At 39.2% G+C, this 20,894-nt stretch overlaps 2 protein-coding genes across 2 annotated transcripts in view; one reads left to right on the plus strand and one right to left on the minus strand.

Annotated features, from left to right (window-relative positions):
• The first annotated feature begins 1,787 nt into the window (after positions 1-1,787).
• LOC144357192 (uncharacterized) lies at positions 1,788-4,674 on the plus strand. Its single transcript, XM_078011643.2, has 2 exons — positions 1,788-1,941; positions 3,757-4,674. Exons 1-2 carry the CDS (start codon positions 1,830-1,832, stop codon positions 4,017-4,019), a joined length of 375 nt encoding a protein of 124 aa, XP_077867769.2. The 5' UTR covers positions 1,788-1,829; the 3' UTR covers positions 4,020-4,674.
• Positions 4,675-6,563: 1,889 nt separating this feature from the next.
• LOC146735854 (adrenodoxin-like) overlaps positions 6,564-20,894 on the minus strand; it is a 37,179-nt gene continuing 22,848 nt past the window's right edge. Inside the window, exons 3-4 of the mRNA XM_085505365.1 lie at positions 14,556-14,688; positions 6,564-7,416 (exon numbers count right to left, since the gene is read on the minus strand). Coding sequence (XP_085361491.1) covers positions 7,323-7,416; positions 14,556-14,688 — 227 coding nt within the window. The 3' untranslated portion in view covers positions 6,564-7,322. The remainder of the gene's footprint in view (positions 7,417-14,555; positions 14,689-20,894) is intronic.

The raw sequence follows: 20,894 nt of genomic DNA on the forward strand, positions 1-20,894 counted from the left end.
TATCAAAGCAATCGGGCTTGCCGTTTTTAACAAGTAGTCGAAAATATCACTTTTTACCAAAAATGACAAAAATATTCATCAAAATTAGAAAATTGAAGATATCATCACAAATGAACAAATCTGAGAAGGTTCCACATGTAGTACCTATATATGCAATATCAAATTGTTACCTGTAGTGACTTATGGTATCATCCTGGTGAATCAGGCGCTAAATCGTTACCTGTAGTGATTACGGTATCGTCCTGGTGTATCGCTAAATCGTTACCTGTAGTGACTTACGGTATCATCCTGGTGTATCGCTAAATCGTTTGATTATGGTATCGTCCTGGTGTATCACTAAATAGTTACCTGTAGTGATTACGGTATCGTCCTGGTGTATCGCTAAATCATTACCTGTAGTGACTTACGGTATCATCCTGGTGTATCGCTAAATCGTTTGATTATGGTATCGTCCTGGTGTATCACTAAATAGTTACCTGTAGTGATTACGGTACCGTCCTGGTGTATCGCTAAATCATTACCTGTAGTGACTTACGGTATCATCCTGGTGAATCAGACACTAAATAGTTACCTTTAGTGATTACGGTATCGCTAAATAGAGACCTATAGTGACTTACGGTATCGTCCCGGTGTATCGCTAAATCGTTACCTGTAGTTCATGGTAACGGTTGGTTTATCGGACGCTAAATCGTTATCTGTAGTGATTTACGGTATCATTCTGGTGTATCTCTAAATCGTTACCTGTGGTGATTAACGATATCGTCCTGGTGTATCGCGATCTAAATCGTTACCTGTAGTTTACCTTATCGTAAGTTATGTTGCGGTGTTATGCACTGCGATATACTGTAAGTATTAACAGCAAGTCTCAGGAGTATTGGAGCAGCAAGTTCTACTTCGCACAACCACTTTGGTTTTGACTAAAGCAGATGACCTACAAGTTGAATATTATCCTTCATTCGATCACCATTTAATGCAAGTAATATCTAAAAAAATTCAAAAACAAAGTTGACAGCGAAGTAGAGAGCAAGTTTGCCGAATTTCTGTGACAATAGTTCCGTTGCTACGTTACCGTCTTTCTGAGTACCGACTTATTTTATCAGTCTATATATTTCGCATAAATCGATACAATGCAATCAACACGACTGGTGTCCTGGACACTCCGTTAACTACTAATACTATGTGACAAATTTCCCATTAGTCTTTGGTATAGCAAGGTCAGGGGTCATTCGTAGGAAGCAATTGACAAGTACATGGACTTTTGACATTAGGCGTATATTGCTATAAATTAAATCGCGGACCTTTATTACTCGTCCATATAATTGGTTGACTTTCATTTGAATCTGTGTCAATTAGCTGTCATGGGAATCACTGCGGTTTTGACAAGACACCACATCGCTCTGTAGAATCACGTTTATCAAATACTATTGGTATATACACTAGTTCATAGTGATGATGACAAATAATGCTCTACCCACAGAAGATAACCACTATCACAATCGAGACCGGGTAACTTGCCAAATACTAATGTTTTGACGGTATCCTGAACCCTGTGACATCGATAAAGATACGCGATCGACACCCGATCAATACATTTCATGGGTCAGTAAAGGTTTCGGTTCTTCGCAACTATTTATTTAATGCGTTTGAAGTTAAGATTGTAAAATATTGAATAATTGACAGGGTGGATTGACATTTGCCCCTGACCCACAACAAAAACAACATCCCACCAACCTAGCATAAATCAATTTCACGTCAGACTATAAGTGTGGACCGTGATTTCACGCATCCCTGCCGATAACACCGTCAACGTAGTTGAAGTTGCACTCACCATGGAGGTGTATAAACAAAACAGCACGATTAATATACGCGGTGAAAGCATCAACAACGCGGACGATCAACAACGAAGACCCAAAGATCCGGCGAAGAAAACACGCACAGAAGGTAAGCTATGACACCGGTATATATTGTTTATTCTTGACGGGGATACTGTGTAGTCATGCCTGGCGATTTTGTCTCACCAATGTAAGTAATTAAACCGTGCGTTACTGGGCGTGATGTGTAAACATATAGGCGAAGAGATCGCACCAAGCTCGCCGACTATTGACTTATTTAACGTCTTCACAGTGACCATCGATCTAGTTTACTTTATCACAAGAATATGCGCGATAGTTGGGTAGTCGTGCTTTACAGCGGTCAAGTGAATATTGGATTTAAAGCGCCATGCATGCTTGAAAGATATCACTAGTAAATACAGTATATGATACGCCTCATTTGGTTTTATGTGCCGATATATAATACATTTGTTTGGTATATCGGTCATTATTAAGTTACTGAGTGTGGATAGCTTCACGAAGAGAGACCGTTGTATTGGCAGTATTTTCAAACTGGACGTCAAACTGTTTTACGTAACGTTATGCGTCGCGCGGTGGGTGGGCGTCTTTTATTTTTTCACTGAAATATTTGTTAGAACAAGAATAGGCGCATCATTTAAAAAATACTACAAAACAAACAAATCTCTTTACTGTATCGTCCTCGTATATTGCGAGCTAAACCGTTACCTGTAGTGTTTTGTGGCTATATATATATATACATTAAATGGTAAAATGACATGCTTTTATTGCAAAAATTATTTCTATTAATGTTGTTCTACCAGAAGAAGGGTAGGAGAGAACCTGGAGAAAAGTTTTTTTTTTGGGGGGGGGGATTTAAAATATAGTCTATTTGCCTTAAATAAAGAACCATCCAACTATTTGCCGAGGAAAAGCTCAAGCCTTTTCAACAGTATGTGTTCAGTGGCGACATTAACAATCAATGTCAATGAGTATAGCATGTGATCTGCACAGAACATAGAACAATAATAAAGTAAACTATTTGCTCGTGGTCTCTGGTACGGACTTATTTTTTGTTGAAACCCCCTAAAAGAGGCTGATTAATACTTCCTACCAGCGGCAAATTGGTTGTATGCTTGCGATATGTCACCATTGTATGGTGCACGTTCAATGTATTTGTTCTTACCAAATACGATATGAACTTACTATGGGACCAAATGAGATATTTTCATTTAATGGACCCCCCTCGGTGGGACAACTCGATTTATTTGTCAACGCCGATTATGCTTTAAAGACCACGCACAATAGTCGCAATAGGCACGACACGTTACAAATAAGTATATATAGTTATTTAACGAAGCCATGGTGTACGCAGTGTCCCGCTGTGTATATTTCAGTTCTATAGTAGCTGGCGAGTGACAGCTATTGGCAATTGATCAGTGTGTTCCAGTCGCAGATCATGTCGAATAACATACTTGCAGAAGGTGGGTCTTCATCGAGGACGAGCTCAACAGGTGACTTCACATTTAAGGTGTATGTTGTGAGATAGACGTGCGGTATATGTGTGTTACGGTGAATAGTGAACCCCTAACCGCGGCATTGTAAGAGCGCTCATGTTTATATGTACATGTATGTCGCTAGACTACAAATGGTCGAACGTATGTCGACCATCGGTCAGTATTGGCGAATGATGACTGTATAATAATCGTTATTGTTTGTTTATGACATTAACTCATTTTTATTTACGACCAACTGAACGTCAAAGACGAAAAAGCCGGGCTTTGTAGTTTGAATTTCATATTTTGTTTATGCTGTTCGAGTCAGTCGGGATGTACCTCGCAATACGTATTCACATTGAACTGTAGCGTCGGTTATATATGGTTGGACAAACGGGAATATAACGTCCTTTGTTTGTTTTGTTGTTTAGGTGACGTGTCAGATGTAAGAAGGCGAGCCCAGACAGTTGTTGAGCCGACGACATTAACCAGCTCGGGGAGTGGGCATAACACCGGGAACCAAAAAACAATGAAGACAGACAGTACAGTAAATAGATGTAGCAATAGAAAAAAAATGTCACCGTCAACGGTTTTTGTTAGAGGACTATATTCAAACAAGTCGGCGGTGTATTTGGGACCCAGGCTAAAAAACGTACACACTCACAATAGCCTTTCTTCAAGTGAGGGAAGATGAGGTGGTCTATATGTGATGGAGTTTTTACGCTGATAAAAAGACTCGATGTGGGTGGTCATTACAACATTTGGAAAAAAATACTCTTTGACTGGAACTTTCAGTTTAGTTTGTATCATTGAATTCCATGATACAAATGATCAGCAGTTTAATGATTAGCGCCACGGTTACCTGTACTGAGAACGTTATACGACCCAGCAATTGTTTTAGCCAGGCCATGAGAATGTGTACAAGGAAATAACAGACATCACAGACAACAACATGGCTTCGAAAACCATTACACACGACAATAATGCACGCTTGGTGGATGTAACAATAATTATGTCAGTAAATATGAACTGCCTAAAGTGTTATAGAATACAAACACTGTAGAGTTAACACTATAATATTGATAAGCATAATAACTCTGAAGTTATGCAGCATGATTAGGTCCCACAATTATAAAATACAAATCATTACTAACTTCGTAGTCAATTATTGCTATTAACATTAGTACATCGTAAAGCAACAGTTTAGTATAGTAAGTGTGTTTCTTGTTTTCTAAAATTTATTTCAAGAGGTAATTCTCTTTTATTGTCCCAGATAATGTGCTTCAAAGTACGACTGGTATACTACATTTGTATGTTTACAAAGAATTTATTAAATTCTAAAACAGATAGATTTAATCGCTGAGTGAATTATTCAGTTTGTGTATGGACATGTGACAGCAACAGAGACCGATCAGCGGATCGATATATGTAAATGTTGCAGTAAGTTCACCATACTGTTGAATACGGCGCTTATTTTTTGTCACATACTGCGGAAACACGAAAAAGCTCCCGATGGATTGTCTCCAACAATTCAAGTTCATCGACGTTCATTTTAATACCAGATGAGAAAAACCTGCAGGAATTGAGCTTAGTCGAAATTTGTATTTACGGAAAGTGACCTTTAAACCTGATATGCATGTTGGGTTGTGTTGTATGCAACAATCTATAAGGCAGAGCAAAGTTTCTTTTTTCGCTAAAACCATGTGGAGGCACGTGGTTAATCAATTTGTGGTTAATCAGGGCGCTGTGTAGTGGCGAAATAAGTGCGGCGGGGCGGCATCTTTTTTTGGTGGTTTGCACGCTGACCAGAAACATAAATTTGTGTGTTAGGCTATATTAATTATGGCTTTTGCTTTAGATTGTATTTGTCGTAATCTAGGCAATTTCATTTGATAAATTCAGACCAAAGCTGTCCACCTTACTTTTTTTTTCAATGTAGCAAGTCTGGCGCCCCCTCGTGGCAGCTTCTGGCATTGTACTTCAGAAAAATATGGAGATCCGATTTCAGTGATGGTTATTGAAATATTTTAATATTCCAGTGTTATTCACGATAACATACGCCATAAACACAATGTAACCCTAGCGATGCATGACATCAGTTTGCAATTATATACACAAGTACTGGTAGTTCTATCTTGGTAGAATTGACGGGCACATGCTTTTTTTTTTATTTTTCATTTTGTTAGTAAATTATGAAAGTAAATACTAGTAATGGTACATCTGGATGTCAGAAGTAAATCGTATCAACATAATGACTGGCAATCTGGATAACTGTCTTTTAAAACATGTTCAAATTAATTAGTTTGATTATGTCTTAATAAAACAGTAGTATACGATTTATCATAAAATAAAAATGTTAAACTGCAGAAATGAAAAAGCTTGAGCACTTGATAGCTGCAAGTATAAGTGTATGTAAATGCAGAGTACATACATCATTGTTTCCTGTAATGAATACTTCTACATTTGATATCAAAATGGCACTGCTTAATGTACAATGAACTGTATCCTGTTTTTGTACCACGATGTAATATTGCAACTATAATAAACATATTTGCATAGTTTGGTCAAACCAAGTTGTTGTGCTTCACCAATAACTCTGTATGTGGTAATATACTGGTACATTGATGTCGTACACCACAGCATATAACCATGGTAACACTAAATGGCCAACTCATGACAGCTATGTTTATTATGAGCATTTTGGATTCAATGAATATGTCGCATACGACTTGTTTACCACTTCCGTGTGACTGAGAATGTTCTAGATTTTGTTTAGAAACTGGTTGAATAGGTAACAGAACACTGTAGGAGACAATAGAAGGTAATGGAACATTCTAGAAATTGGTAGTAAGTTCCAGACTCATTATGTATGCTGATGTAATGGTCTATTTATAGACAGTGTGGGTATATATAGGGGAGTTGTTCAGCACTGAGTTCAGATCAGAGATCTCGTTGAATTGTGTTGGAGTTTAAGTATCTAGTTATTGGAGGTTTGAAGTTTTACCATGTTATTGTACTTGATGATTGCAGAGTATAATAATACCAGTACCAGTTGAAACCTCATCTGTTGGCTCCGTGTTCGTATGTTATCATCGCCGCCAGGGAAGTCTTTCTGTTACTGTTGCCATTTTGGTATTTGAACCATCACACCTGTACTATACCAATTACGGTAATATTACGTTGCGTGTGACAGAATAATTCCAGAGGAAAATAGAGAAACAAATCATTCACAGCCAAATTTGAAAATATCATTCAGTATGTTTATTACATAATCTTCCTTTTAACTTCATTTCATTTGCTATGAAGTCTACTATTTTGAAAATATTTTGTCTGCTGAAGGAAAATCATACACGACATCAAAGATGTACATGTACACAGAAGCTTTATATGATGAGGGTATACAACGATGTGAAATAGAAGAAAAAATCACATATGCAAAATAGTATTTAGTCTGTGAAAGAACTTATTCATGTTCATTTTGACTGTGTTTCATAGTGTACCCATGCTTATTTTTAAAATGTGGTGATAATCTTGCAAATCTGCAATCAAAATTTCTCAGCCACACTGTGTTGTGTATTGCTATTACATAATTAGAACCATATTTGCTTGATGTGCATGAAATATGATTGCTTTCAAGCGCTCACAAAATGCGCGAGTCCGCTTCCCCTGAAATCCTAATATCACTGAACAAGGTTATGAAAGTTGCAAACCCTTATAATCCTTGATAACATCTATTTGGAATTACAAAAACACTATTAGTTTCAGAATTAGCGCTTGTGAGACTTTTATATTTGTAAAGTCACTGTAATCACAGAATTAATGACTGTAGTGTTTAACAATTCATTGCTTGGTTTACGTGTTCTAACATCAACTGCAAGTGCAAGTGCAAGTGAAAAGTAAATTAATTCCTGAGAATAATTTTTGTGTCTTCACTTACAATGATTAATCTATAGGCATTAGGTTGTAAATTATTATAATACATTGCTTCAAATGAAAGCTACACAGTCCTTGCATCAGCAACAGCATCAGGAACATATACTTTCATTCCATCCATATCTTTTGTAACACAAATTTGACAACCAAGTCTTGATCTGAAAAACAAATCAACGTGACATGACAAAGTCCTCATCATTTTCCAATGTAAGTCACATGTCAATCATTTTCAGCCAGAACATAAAATCAATGTATAATACCGGTAAGATGTGTGTGATATGATTGCAAGACGGAAATATTGCTGTGCAACAAATATGAATCTAATCATGGAAACAAAATTACTGCATCACGGTTCCATTATTCACAATTGTTTATAGCAATGAAATCCGTTGATGTACCGGTACTACCAAGATTTGGTTACAGAATGGCAGCAACGATTGATTTTGATAATTGTTGACATTAAAATTACCCCAATTCCCAGAATGCATTTCAACAGATGGTCTCCAGTATTCAGGATATTCTGGTAATACTCGGTTCAACTAAGATATCTCAAATCACAAATTATCTTTTTATCGCTGGTAAAATTTACATAAAAGAGATTGAAGAATATATTGCAACAAAGAATAGTAAACTCAAGGTACATCACCCAAAGTGGTCCATCTTACAGGAACAACTCAGACTTATTAATCCATATCTTTTACCTATCTAGATGACCACACTCAGTCAACATTTTCTTTTGAACTTTTGTATACCTTGAGATTATGCCATCTGTTATGTAATATACAAGTTTTATCTGTATCTGTTATGTACTTTAAAATACTTTTTTTGTGACAACTTATTCGCATATGGGGAATAAAAGGCCACGATTTTATTTTGTGCAAAACAGCATAACTTTTTTTTTCTTGGTGCATAGATTTCTATGCTTTGTCACATTGTGGACAAAAATAAAAGAACATTTTCATAATTCAAAATTGTTTTCTGCAACAAAATTTCAAAAGGAATTCACAAAATGCGTTGTATGGCTGTGGTTGCTGATCTAGGAACTATATATGAATGAGGTATGTATATGTGTGAGTCTCATCTGTAGTTGAGTAAAACCTGCCTAGATTTACAGTTTTTTTCACTTTAATTTAAATTTATTGCAAGTTTGTTTTCTGTATTTGATAATTTGTGTCACCAGCAAATGAATGGTAAAAACTGTAAATCACTGTTTTGCAGCAAATCAGATAAATCTTCATGTTGTGTTTTGACACATTGTTTCAGCTAATAGGCAAAGTACATGTATGACTTTTGCATTTGGTAGAAAGAATTTGTGGTTGTTTTGGCATGTACGCTGGTTGTTTTGGCATGTACGCTGGTTGTTTTGGCATGTGCGCTGGTTGTTTTGGCATGTATGCTGGTTGTTTTGGCATGTACGCTGGTTGTTTTGGTACTGTATGTACGCTGGTTGTTTTGGCATGTACGCTGGTTGTTTTGGCATGTATGCTGGTTGTTTTGGCATGTACACTGGTTGTGTTGGCATGTACGCTGGTTGTTTTGGCATGTACACTGGTTGTTTTGGTATGTACGCTGGTTGTTTTGGCATGTACGCTTGTTGTTTTGGCATGTACACTGGTTGTTTTGGCAAGTACACTGGTTGTTTTGGTACTGTATGTACGCTGGTTGTTTTGGCAAGTACGCTGGTTGTTTTGGCAAGTACGCTGGTTGTTTTGGCAAGTACACTGGTTGTTTTGGCATGTACACTAATTGTTTTGGCAAGTACAATGGTTGTTTTGGCATGTACGCTGGTTATATTGGTATGTATGCTGGTTGTTTTGGCATGTACACTGGTTGTTTTGGCATGTACACTGGTTGTTTTGGCTTGTACGCTGGTTGTATTGGTATGTAAGCTGGTTGTTTTGGCATGTACGCTGGTTGTATTGGTATGTATGCTGGTTGGTGGCATGTACACTGGTTGTTTTGGCATGTACGTTGGTTGTTTTGGCATGTACGCTGGTTGTTTTGGCATGAACGCTGGTTGTTTTGGCATGTATGCTGGTTGTTTTGGCATGTATGCTGGTTGTTTTGGAATGTACGCTGGTTGTTTTGGAATGTACACTGGTTGTTTTAGAATGTACACTGGTTGTTTTGGTATGTATGCTGGTTGTTTTGAAATGTACGCTGGTTGTTTTGGAATGTACACTGGTTGTTTTGGCATGTACGCTGGTTGTATTGGTATGTATGCTGGTTGTTTTGGCATGTACGCTGGTTGTTTTTGCATGTACGCTGGTTGTTTTGGCAAGTACACTGGTTGTTTTGGTACTGTATGTACGCTGGTTGTTTTGGCATGTACGCTTGTTGTTTTGGCATGTATACTGATTGTTTTGGCAAGTACACTGGTTGTTTTGGAATGTACACTGGTTGTTTTGGCATGTATGCTGGTTGTTTTGGAATGTACGCTGGTTGTTTTGGAATGTACACTGGTTGTTTTGGCATGTACGCTGGTTGTATTGGTATGTATGCTGGTTGTTTTGGCATGTACACTGATTGTTTTGGCATGTATGCTAATTGTTTTGGCATGTATGCTGGTTGTATTGGTATGTATGCTGGTTGTTTTGGAATGTACACTGATTGTTTTGGCATGTATGTTGGTTGTTTTGGCATGTATGCTGGTTGTTTTGGCATGTACGCTGGTTGTTTTGGCAAGTACACTGGTTGTTTTGGAATGTATACTGGTTGTTTTGGCATGTATGCTGGTTGTTTTGGAATGTACGCTGGTTGTTTTGGAATGTACACTGGTTGTTTTGGAATGTACGCTGGTTGTATTGGCATGTATGCTGGTTGTTTTGGCATGTATGCTGGTTGTTTTGGCATGTACACTGGTTGTTTTGGCTTGTACGCTGGTTGTATTGGTATGTATGCTGGTTAGTTTGGCATGTACACTGGTTGTTTTGGCATGTACGTTGGTTGTTTTGGCATGTACGCTGGTTGTTTTGGCATGTACGCTGGTTGTTTTGGCATGTACGCTGGTTGTTTTGGCATGTACTCTGGTTGTTTTGGCATGTACGCTGGTTGTTTTGGCATGTACGCTGGTTGTTTTGGCATGTACGCTGGTTGTTTTGGTATGTACGCTGGTTGTTTTGGTATGTACGCTGGTTGTTTTGGCATGTACACTGGTTGTTTTGGCAAGTACACTGGTTGTTTTGGCACTGTATGTACGCTGGTTGTTTTGGCAAGTACACTGGTTGTTTTGGCATGTACACTAGTTGTTTTGGCAAGTACAATGGTTGTTTTGGCATGTACGCTGGTTGTATTGGTATGTACGCTGGTTGTTTTGGCATGTACACTGGTTGTTTTGGCATGTACACTGGTTGTTTTGGCTTGTATGCTGGTTGTATTGGTATGCATGCTGGTTGTTTTGGCATGTAAACTGATTGTTTTGGCATGTATGCTGGTTGTTTTGGCATGTATGCTGGTTGTTTTGGAATGTACACTGATTGTTTTGGCATGTATGCTGGTTGTTTTGGCATGTACGCTGGTTGTTTTGGAATGTACACTGGTTGTTTTGGCATGTATGCTGGTTGTTTTGGAATGTACGCTGGTTGTTTTGGAATGTACGCTGGTTGTTTTGGAATGTACACTGGTTGTTTTGGCATGTACGCTGGTTGTTTTGGAATGTACACTGGTTGTTTTGGCATGTATGCTGGTTGTTTTGGAATGTACGCTGGTTGTTTTGGAATGTACGCTGGTTGTTTTGGCATGTACGCTGGTTGTATTGGTATGTATGCTGGTTGTTTTGGCATGTACACTGATTGTTTTGGCATGTATGCTAATTGTTTTGGCATGTATGCTGGTTGTTTTGGCATGTATGCTGGTTGTTTTGGCATGTATGCTGGTTGTTTTGGAATGTATGCTGGTTGTTTTGGCATGTACGCTGGTTGTTTTGGCAAGTACACTGGTTGTTTTGGAATGTACACTGGTTGTTTTGGCATGTATGCTGGTTGTTTTGGAATGTACGCTGGTTGTTTTGGAATGTACACTGGTTGTTTTGGCATGTACGCTGGTTGTATTGGTATGTATGCTGGTTGTTTTGGCATGTATGCTGGTTGTTTTGGCATGTACACTGGTTGTTTTGGCATGTACACTGATTGTTTTGGCATGTACGCTGGTTGTTTTGGAATGTACACTGGTTGTTTTGGCATGTACGCTGGTTGTTTTGGCATGTACACTGGTTGTTTTGGCATGTACACTGATTGTTTTGGCATGTACACTGGTTGTTTTGGCATGTACGCTGGTTGTTTTGGCATGTACACTGATTGTTTTGGCATGTACGCTGGTTGTTTTGGCAAGTACACTGGTTGTTTTGGTACTGTATGTACGCTGGTTGTTTTGGCAAGTACGCATGTTGTTTTGGCATGTATGCTGGTTGTTTTGGCAAGTACGCATGTTGTTTTGGCATGTACGCTGGTTGTTTTGGCATGTATGCTGATTGTTTTGGCATGTACGCTGGTTGTTTGGCAAGTACACTGGTTGTTTTAGTACTGAATGTACGCTGGTTGTTTTGGCAAGTACGCATGTTGTTTTGGCATGTACGCTGGTTGTTTTGGCAAGTACGCATGTTGTTTTGGCATGTACGCTGGTTGTTTTGGCATGTATGCTGGTTGTTTAGGCATAAACGCTGGTTGTTTTGGCATGTACGCTGGTTGTTTTGGCATGTACGCTGGTTGTTTAGGCATGTACGTTGGTTGTTTTGGCATGTACATTGGTTGTTTTGGCATGTACGCTGGTTGTTTTGGCATGTACGCTGGTTGTTTTGGCATGTACACTGGTTGTTTTGGCATGTACGCTGGTTGTTTTGGCATGTATGCTGGTTGTTTTGGCATGTACGCTGGTTGTTTTGGCATGTACGCTGGTTGTTTTGGCATGTACACTGGTTGTTTTGGCATGTACGCTGGTTGTTTTGGCATGTACGCTGGTTGTTTTGGCATGTACACTGGTTGTTTTGGCATGCACGCTGGTTGTTTTGGCATGTACGCTGGTTGTTTTGGCAAGTACACTGGTTGTTTTGGCATGTATGCTGGTTGTTTTGGCAAGTACGCTGGTTGTTTTGGCATGTACGCTGGTTGTTTTGGCAAGTACACTGGTTGTTTTGGCATGTATGCTGGTTGTTTTGGCAAGTACGCTGGTTGTTTTGGCAAGTACACTGATTGTTTTGGCATGTATGCTGGTTGTTTTGGCATGTATGCTGGTTGTTTTGGCAAGTACGCTGGTTGTTTTGGCATGTACGCTGGTTGTTTTGGCAAGTACACTGGTTGTTTTGGCATGTATGCTGGTTGTTTTGGCATGTATGCTGGTTGTTTTGGAATGTACACTGATTGTTTTGGCATGTATGCTGGTTGTTTTGGCATGTACGCTGGTTGTTTTGGCATGTACGCTGGTTGTTTTGGAATGTACACTGGTTGTTTTGGCATGTATGCTGGTTGTTTTGGAATGTACGCTGGTTGTTTTGGAATGTACGCTGGTTGTTTTGGAATGTACACTGGTTGTTTTGGCATGTACGCTGGTTGTTTTGGAATGTACACTGGTTGTTTTGGCATGTATGCTGGTTGTTTTGGAATGTACGCTGGTTGTTTTGGAATGTACACTGGTTGTTTTGGCATGTACGCTGGTTGTATTGGTATGTATGCTGGTTGTTTTGGCATGTACACTGATTGTTTTGGCATGTATGCTAATTGTTTTGGCATGTATGCTGGTTGTTTTGGCATGTATGCTGGTTGTTTTGGAATGTTTGCTGGTTGTTTTGGCAAGTACACTGGTTGTTTTGGAATGTACACTGGTTGTTTTGGCATGTATGCTGGTTGTTTTGGAATGTACGCTGGTTGTTTTGGAATGTACACTGGTTGTTTTGGCATGTACGCTGGTTGTATTGGTATTATGCTGGTTGTTTTGGCATGTATGCTGGTTGTTTTGGCATGTACACTGGTTGTTTTGGCATGTACACTGATTGTTTTGGCATGTACGCTGGTTGTTTTGGAATGTACACTGGTTGTTTTGGCATGTACGCTGGTTGTTTTGGCATGTACACTGGTTGTTTTGGCATGTACACTGATTGTTTTGGCATGTACACTGGTTGTTTTGGCATGTACGCTGGTTGTTTTGGCATGTACACTGATTGTTTTGGCATGTACGCTGGTTGTTTTGGCAAGTACACTGGTTGTTTTGGTACTGTATGTACGCTGGTTGTTTTGGCAAGTACGCATGTTGTTTTGGCATGTACACTGGTTGTTTTGGCAAGTACGCATGTTGTTTTGGCATGTACGCTGGTTGTTTTGGCATGTATGCTGGTTGTTTAGGCATAAACGCTGGTTGTTTTGGCATGTACGCTGGTTGTTTGGGCATGTACGTTGGTTGTTTTGGCATGTACATTGGTTGTTTTGGCATGTACGCTGGTTGTTTTGGCATGTACGCTGGTTGTTTTGGCATGTACACTGGTTGTTTTGGCATGTACGCTGGTTGTTTTGGCATGTACGCTGGTTGTTTTGGCATGTACGCTGGTTGTTTTGGCATGTACGCTGGTTGTTTTGGCATGTACACTGGTTGTTTTGGCATGTACGCTGGTTGTTTTGGCATGTACGCTGGTTGTTTTGGCATGTACACTGGTTGTTTTGGCATGCACGCTGGTTGTTTTGGCATGTACGCTGGTTGTTTTGGCAAGTACACTGGTTGTTTTGGCAAGTACGCTGGTTGTTTTGGCAAGTACACTGATTGTTTTGGCATGTATGCTGGTTGTTTTGGCGTGTATGCTGGTTGTTTTGGCAAGTACGCTGGTTGTTTTGGCATGTACGCTGGTTGTTTTGGCAAGTACACTGGTTGTTTTGGCATGTATGCTGGTTGTTTTGGCATGTATGCTGGTTGTTTTGGCATGTACGCTGGTTGTTTTGGCATGTACGCTGGTTGTTTTGGCATGTACGCTGGTTGTTTTGGCATGTACGCTGGTTGTTTTGGCAAGTACACTTGTTGTTTTGGAATGTACACTGCCCCCCTCTAAAGTTTCCACTGAGATTCGTTATGGTACGGCCCATTTATCCACTAGCTTCTGACAAGTCAAGCTATATTTAGACCACATGTGTCAATGTAGCTGGCCATGGTCATGTTCATGGTGTCACTGAAAACCCTAGCATTACCATCTAACCTAATTATTTATTCTGAGCATGCTCGAACCAGAGTTTTAGGTCAATAAACAGACACAATTGAAGTTTACTGTATACATGTCTATGCTTAGCTATTGCACCAAAGAAAGACAAGGAGATATCATTACCTATCTGTTAAACCATATGCTAGATCTAACATATCAAGTTCTTCATCTGTTGGCTCATCAGGTAATTTATCAAATACTTCTTTTTGAAATAATAAATGACATGTTGAGCATGCTAGTGTTCCTTCACATGCACCTAGTAATAAAAAAAGAGGAATAAAAAACAAATTTGACAGTGTTTTGTATATTACATGTATGTCACAAAATCATGTCATCATGGATGTATCCATTCATCACCTTCTGACAGGTATACCGGCATTTGTTTCTAACTTAAAATGAACTGTTATTATTCATTACGGTGTAATAAACATATTATCATACGCTATTCTAAAGCCAGTGCTCTGGTAGGACTTCAAAGTAGAAAGAAGAATGTCATCTCATTTACCATATACCGTACTCGACCGCGTTAGCACCCAGGGGCCTCAACTCAGAAAATCACGATGTTGTAGGGGTGGGCGCTTACCCGAGCACCCCCTCGAAAAAGAGTGCAAATGAAAATTTTGATTCATCAAGTGACAGATTACGTCTTTGAGGGAAAATCAAATTACTAAATTAATTTGCGTCGTCATTGATTTTCACAATGAACAAACAGAAATGATCACAAAAAATATGCACATTTTATTACAATATTAATTACGTACCACCATAATTTACGGAATTAAAAACATTCGAGTCTGTTGGAACACAGTCAAAGTCAAAATTGTCATATTATTTCCACTGACGAAGTTGTTGGATCGTACGCAAACTCTCGATGAAAATCACTTTCCGCCATCATGCAATTGCAGATTTGACCTACAGCAGCGTCGTTTGACCTAATGGGTCAAAGTTGGTTATTAACTAATCAGAATGCTGTGTTGTACTGACGCAATTCTTCTGAAATTGCCGAAGACTTTCCGGTAACGCAATGCGGAAGTGAATAATCGATGTCGAAGTACGATCTGTCTAGCTCTTCTAGCAATGAGATCACGTCCATTGAAAATGTGATTATTGAACAGTCTGAGATTACGCAACACGTTAACAAGGACAAAAAAATTGAGCTTTCATCACCTGAACTGAAAATTTCAGTACATTGTATTCTTACCAACCAAAATCAAGAACTGGCAAAACAAATTTGTTATATGAAAGCAGAATTAACAAATGCCATATCTTCAACTAGAATGAAACTACATTTGAACATTGACAAAGTTAATGAGTTGAAGAGTAATATTGATGAGATGGACACGAGTAGGAAATTAATGGAATCCAAGATTGAAGCATTACGAGGCATGCTGGACAAAGAACGTTGCAATAGAACATCAACTCAGGTCAAATTAGATAGATATATGAAGTAGGTGAAGTCATAGAAATTAAAACTTGATATGAACAATATGCAACTCAGCAGTCTATTGCTTAAATAAATTGTCGGCTGATCGTCCACATTCACAGGTAATTATTCAATGTATTCCCCTTAATGATAGAGATGAAATTCACAGTCGTGGCAATTTATTGAAAGACACAAAATTAATTAATTGTACACAAACATTAACTGATACTGTTGCAGCAAGCACAGGCCTACTACAGTGCTAATCAAAGAAAGCTTAGAAAGAACTCCCGTGTGCTGAGAGTTTTGGAGACACATTAAAAATTAATTCAAAATTACTTATACTTGAGATATTGATGGAATAGCTGAAAACTAATTATGCAAATAAGGTAACTAATATGAACAGATTTAAGTGTAAAACTAAAGGTCTGCACAATGTACCAAGTTTCATTGAAATGTGATTAGAACCAAAAAAATAATTATATTTATATAATAATTATTAATTATTATGCTAATTAGAGAATTAATATGAACAGATTTTAACCTAAAATTAATCAGGCTGTCTATTGTCCTAGAGCATTTATGTACCAAGTTTTATTCAAATGCGATGATCAATACTTGAGATATCAGTATTAATTATGTTAATTAGGTGATTAAGAAACATAAATATTTACCAAAAACTAATATGGTGCATGGTCTGAGGTTCATTGAAATGTGATGGGTACTCTTTAAAAGTTTCATTGAAATCCAATGAGTGGTTTTTAGACATCAGTGCAACAGCCATAGAACAGCAAAAAATTAACTAATTATGCAAATTAGGTAATTAATAGGCACAATTATTTATCCAAAAATTAATCAGGTCTCTGCATAGTCCTAGAAAAAATGTCTCAAGTCTCATTGAAATGTGATGATTAGTACTTCAGATATCAGGTAAAAAGCTTAAAATTAACTAATTATGCTAATAAGGTAATTAATATGCACAAATATTTTACCCAAAAACTAATTAGGTCTCTGCACAGTCCTCAAGTAACTATGTACCAAGTTTCATTGAAACGTGATCATTACTACTCAAAATATCAAAAGCTGAAAATTAATTAATTATGCAAATTAGGTACTTAATATGTACTGATATTACCCTAAAAACTATCAGGTCTGTGCAGTGTCATATGACACCTATGTACCAAGTTTTATTGAAATGTTATCATTAGTACTTGAGATATCAGTGGAAAAAACGAAAATTGATTAATCATTATGTAAATTAGGTAATTAATAATATTAACAGATTTTTACCCAAAACTAAACAAATCTGCGCATTAGTTCAGAGCATCCATGTGCCAAGTTTCATTGAAATCCAATGAATGGTTCTTCAAAAATCAGTGGAACAGCTTAAAATCAGTTAATTATCATGCAAATTAGGTAATTAATATTCATAGATTTTTACCCAAAACTAATCAAATCTGCGCACTAGTTCAGAGCATCCATGTGCCAAATTTCATCAAAATCCAATTAATGGTTCTTCAGATATCAGTGGAACAGTCTTGAAACAGCTAAAAATCAGCTAATTATCATGCAAATTAGGTAATTAATATTCATAAATTTTTACCAAAACCTAATCAACTCTGCGCATTATCCCAGAGTATCTATTTACCAAGTTTCACCAAAATTTGATTAGTGGTTCTTGAGATAACGGTGGAACAAAAAAAGTGACATACATACATACATACATACATACATACATACAGACATACATACATACAGACATACAGACAGGGTAACTGCAAAGACTCCCTTTTGTGCTTCGCACACGGGAGTCAAAAATGGTGGTGCCCATGTTCAGATTTGAGTTCCAGCGAGAGATACCTGCACTTGCTTATTGTGGATGGCAAAATTAGTAAACGTAGTACATGAAGCTGTTATTTAAGACATTTTAGATGACAGCATTAGTACTGTTAATAACAATTTTGGGTTTCATATTGATTTATTATTATTAAAGCGCCCATAAAAGTTGAACAAGCGTTGGTGGGGGTTGGCATAACATGTGCTTGTACTTACTAGGCATGTAATGTTAGTTAATTGGTTGGGTACGTTAATAGGTTGGGTATTTTCCCTTTTGTTGTTGACTGTCATGTGTGGTCAAGTTGGCATAATCTATGTTTAAACTATGTTAGTTTAGTGTTATAATTTCCTTATTGTTCTTTACAGATACATATAATTTATACATGTTTTTGTTTTGGGCAGGTCTATTCTTTTTCTTAGCAATGGGTACCTACATGTATTTAGGCAGAGGGTTTTCAACCTGACTGTTCAGATAGTTCTTACCCACCTTAGACTCCAGTAAGTCAAAATGACTATTTTGAACTGTAGGCATTAAGCTGCGATTCAGCCAATGATGGAGACAGGAATCTAAGTCATGACCTCATAGATTTTCTTCCACATCACGTAACACATGACCGAGGTCAAGGGGTCAGCACCATCTTGTCTTAGGTTCCCTTCCCAGTTTTCTCCGTATACAAGGACTAAATAAAAGCACTACGGAAAGATGGGTGGTTGGGAGGTACCCAGAATCTATGGTGGGTATGAACTATGTGAATACGCGGGTTGAAAACCTAAATTCACAACGAGCAATTTCCAACCTTAGACTCTGGTCTGACAAAATAATCAGATGCCAAGAGGTGGCGCGTTTCCGAGCAAAACAGAAAATAAAATTAAAATGTTATCCTTTCGAGTACTCAAAAGAATAAAATTACTTATGACATCCACCTAGCTATGAACAGTGAAAAACGCTGTCTTACCTTACCAGTGTGGCCCCATAGTAATAGTGCTGATCGGGTGATGGGGTTGGCATTGCCCCAGGACCCAATTCTGGCGGTAACTAGTTTCCCAAAAAGAAGAGGCCAAAACAGTTCTGCATAAGGGCATAGGCCGAAAGCGAGACCTGGGATGTCCAAAGAGTGCTGACGGAAGAAACTTCCCCCACACAAATCTGTAGCCGAGACTGCTCTATCGCATTTGCGCAGAGGTTCTTGTGGTCGTTTGGGTTGGGTCAACAATCAAAGTTTGATCACAGCGACGGGACCTACCTTAAAAAGACCTTTCTCAATGGATTGCATGCCTTTTCGGTAATAGTTGATATTTAGACGTTTTGCATTATCCAGAAGCCTGCCCTAAGTATGTGTTCAAGGGGGGCACCTGACGCAAGTGCTAATGACTTGGCAGTCGCACGAACCTCATGAGCTTGTACTCTACTGAGGACGCAAATCGCCCATAAACCTCAAACACTGTTGAAGTGATCCACCTAGAAGTTGGGGAGGCTGGTCTGTCCTGCTTACCTGGGCCATAACACATAAACATGTGCTTGTTGACTTGCCTCGACAACCAGTACATCTCTCATAGCAACTCAAAGCTTGAACCAGGCATAAAAGCAACTCCTTTTGATCCTCCGGGCCGACAATATTGGCTAAACAGGGGATGACGATCGGCTGTGGATTGTGTCCAGGGATTTATTTCTAGGCGAGAAACCTGATTCATGTCTTTATTACAGCTTGATTGTCCATAAAGGCGGCACAACAGTCCGAGAAGGACAGGGCCCCTAACTCAGAACAATGCCTACCAGAGAGCTAGTAGGAAGACTGTTTTCCACGTCAAATAATTCAGTGGTGCTGATTCCAGTGGTTCAGAGGGTGGTCTGCTTAGAGCTGACAACACAACCGACAAGTCCCAAAAAAGTCTCCTAATAATTGGACAATCGGCTAGTCTTGTCCCCGAAGAGTTCTCAATAGCGGGTGACAAGGCTGACCTATAGCCAACAATTGCTGCGTAGAATAAATCTACCTCGTGAAATAGATGGACGAAAAAATCAGCTACGTGGCCAACAGTGGGGTTGCATGGATCAACCTCCCTTCCACTACACCAATCAATGTATGCCCGCCACTTGGAGTCGTAGGCTACGTTGGTGGAACACCTCTTTGCCCCAGCCAGGATGTTTGCAGCACGCTCAGATAAGCCTTCTGTCTGTGCGGGTCTACTGAAAGCCTCCATGCGTGTAAGTGGTGAATCAGTGGAAGGGAGGAAAGGCGTACACATCCATGTGGGTCCACATGATCAATAATGCGTCCATGGTTCATGCTCCTGGAGTCTACGTCAATAGCTTGGCATTCTGGGGTGTAGCGAACAGTGACTGGCCCACAGCCTGGAGGCTACTCATTGGAGTACTTGCCACTTGTGTTTGGAAACAGAGTCACCATGAAAGGGCTTGACTGTTCCGCCCCCTAGAAGGTGGTGTGCAGTTAGCTCCACATTGTATTCCAGGCACCAATGGAGAATTTTCTCCGCCAGGGCTGACAGCGACGGGGATTTTGTTCCCCCTTATTGTTGATGTAGGAGACCACCATTGTGTTGTCCGTGCGGAGCAAGACTCTGTGGCCCGAAGTGTATCAGTGCCAAGTGCACTGCTTTCATTTTGAGCCAATTGATATTGTGGCCCTGAATCCAATGCAGGGGCCATATTCCTTGGGCTTCATTAGGTGCACTCCCCAACATGTGAGGTGGGCATCCATGATCAGAGTTATAAGCATGGCAAGTGGGTCCAAGGGGATCCCCTGCCTGGGGTTGGCAATTACTGTCAGGGCAAGGCATCCCTCGCTTGGTCCAAGAGAGTTACTCACCTCTCTAGTTCCCATAGGTGAGACCGGTGCTGCAACAAAGTGTGTTGCACCCGGCGGCTATACAGTGTAGCTTGGGAATGATGCGCATCAGCTCTCAGAGAGACACAGATGGAATGCTGACTAGACTGCCTGCTTATTGCTAGGCAACAAGCCTGCGATGGAGAGTAAAACTGTGTTTGGCGTCTCCATGCGGAACCGACTGAGGAGTGCATACTGATTTCATTTGCTTATAGTCAGGGATCCAGTGACCATTTCAGGGAGGGTACCTGGCATGGTCACCCATACTTTACATACCACCATAATTGTTTAAGTAAGACATTCTGCAATAATAATCAAGAGGGCTGCTCGCACGAAATTCTTGCAAAAATGCCCATTTTT

The sequence above is a fragment of the Saccoglossus kowalevskii genome, chromosome 11 (genome assembly GCF_978046115.1).
Source record: "Saccoglossus kowalevskii chromosome 11, keSacKowa6.1, whole genome shotgun sequence".
Lineage (NCBI taxonomy): Eukaryota > Metazoa > Hemichordata > Enteropneusta > Harrimaniidae > Saccoglossus > Saccoglossus kowalevskii.

Coding starts and splice junctions, on each gene's coding strand:
- LOC144357192 (XM_078011643.2), top strand. CDS start 1,830: ATGGAGGTGTATAAACAAAACAGCACGATTAATATACGCGGTGAAAGC. Junction 1,942..3,756: donor GAAGAAAACACGCACAGAAG/GTAAGCTATGAC, acceptor TTTGTTGTTTAG/GTGACGTGTCAGATGTAAGA.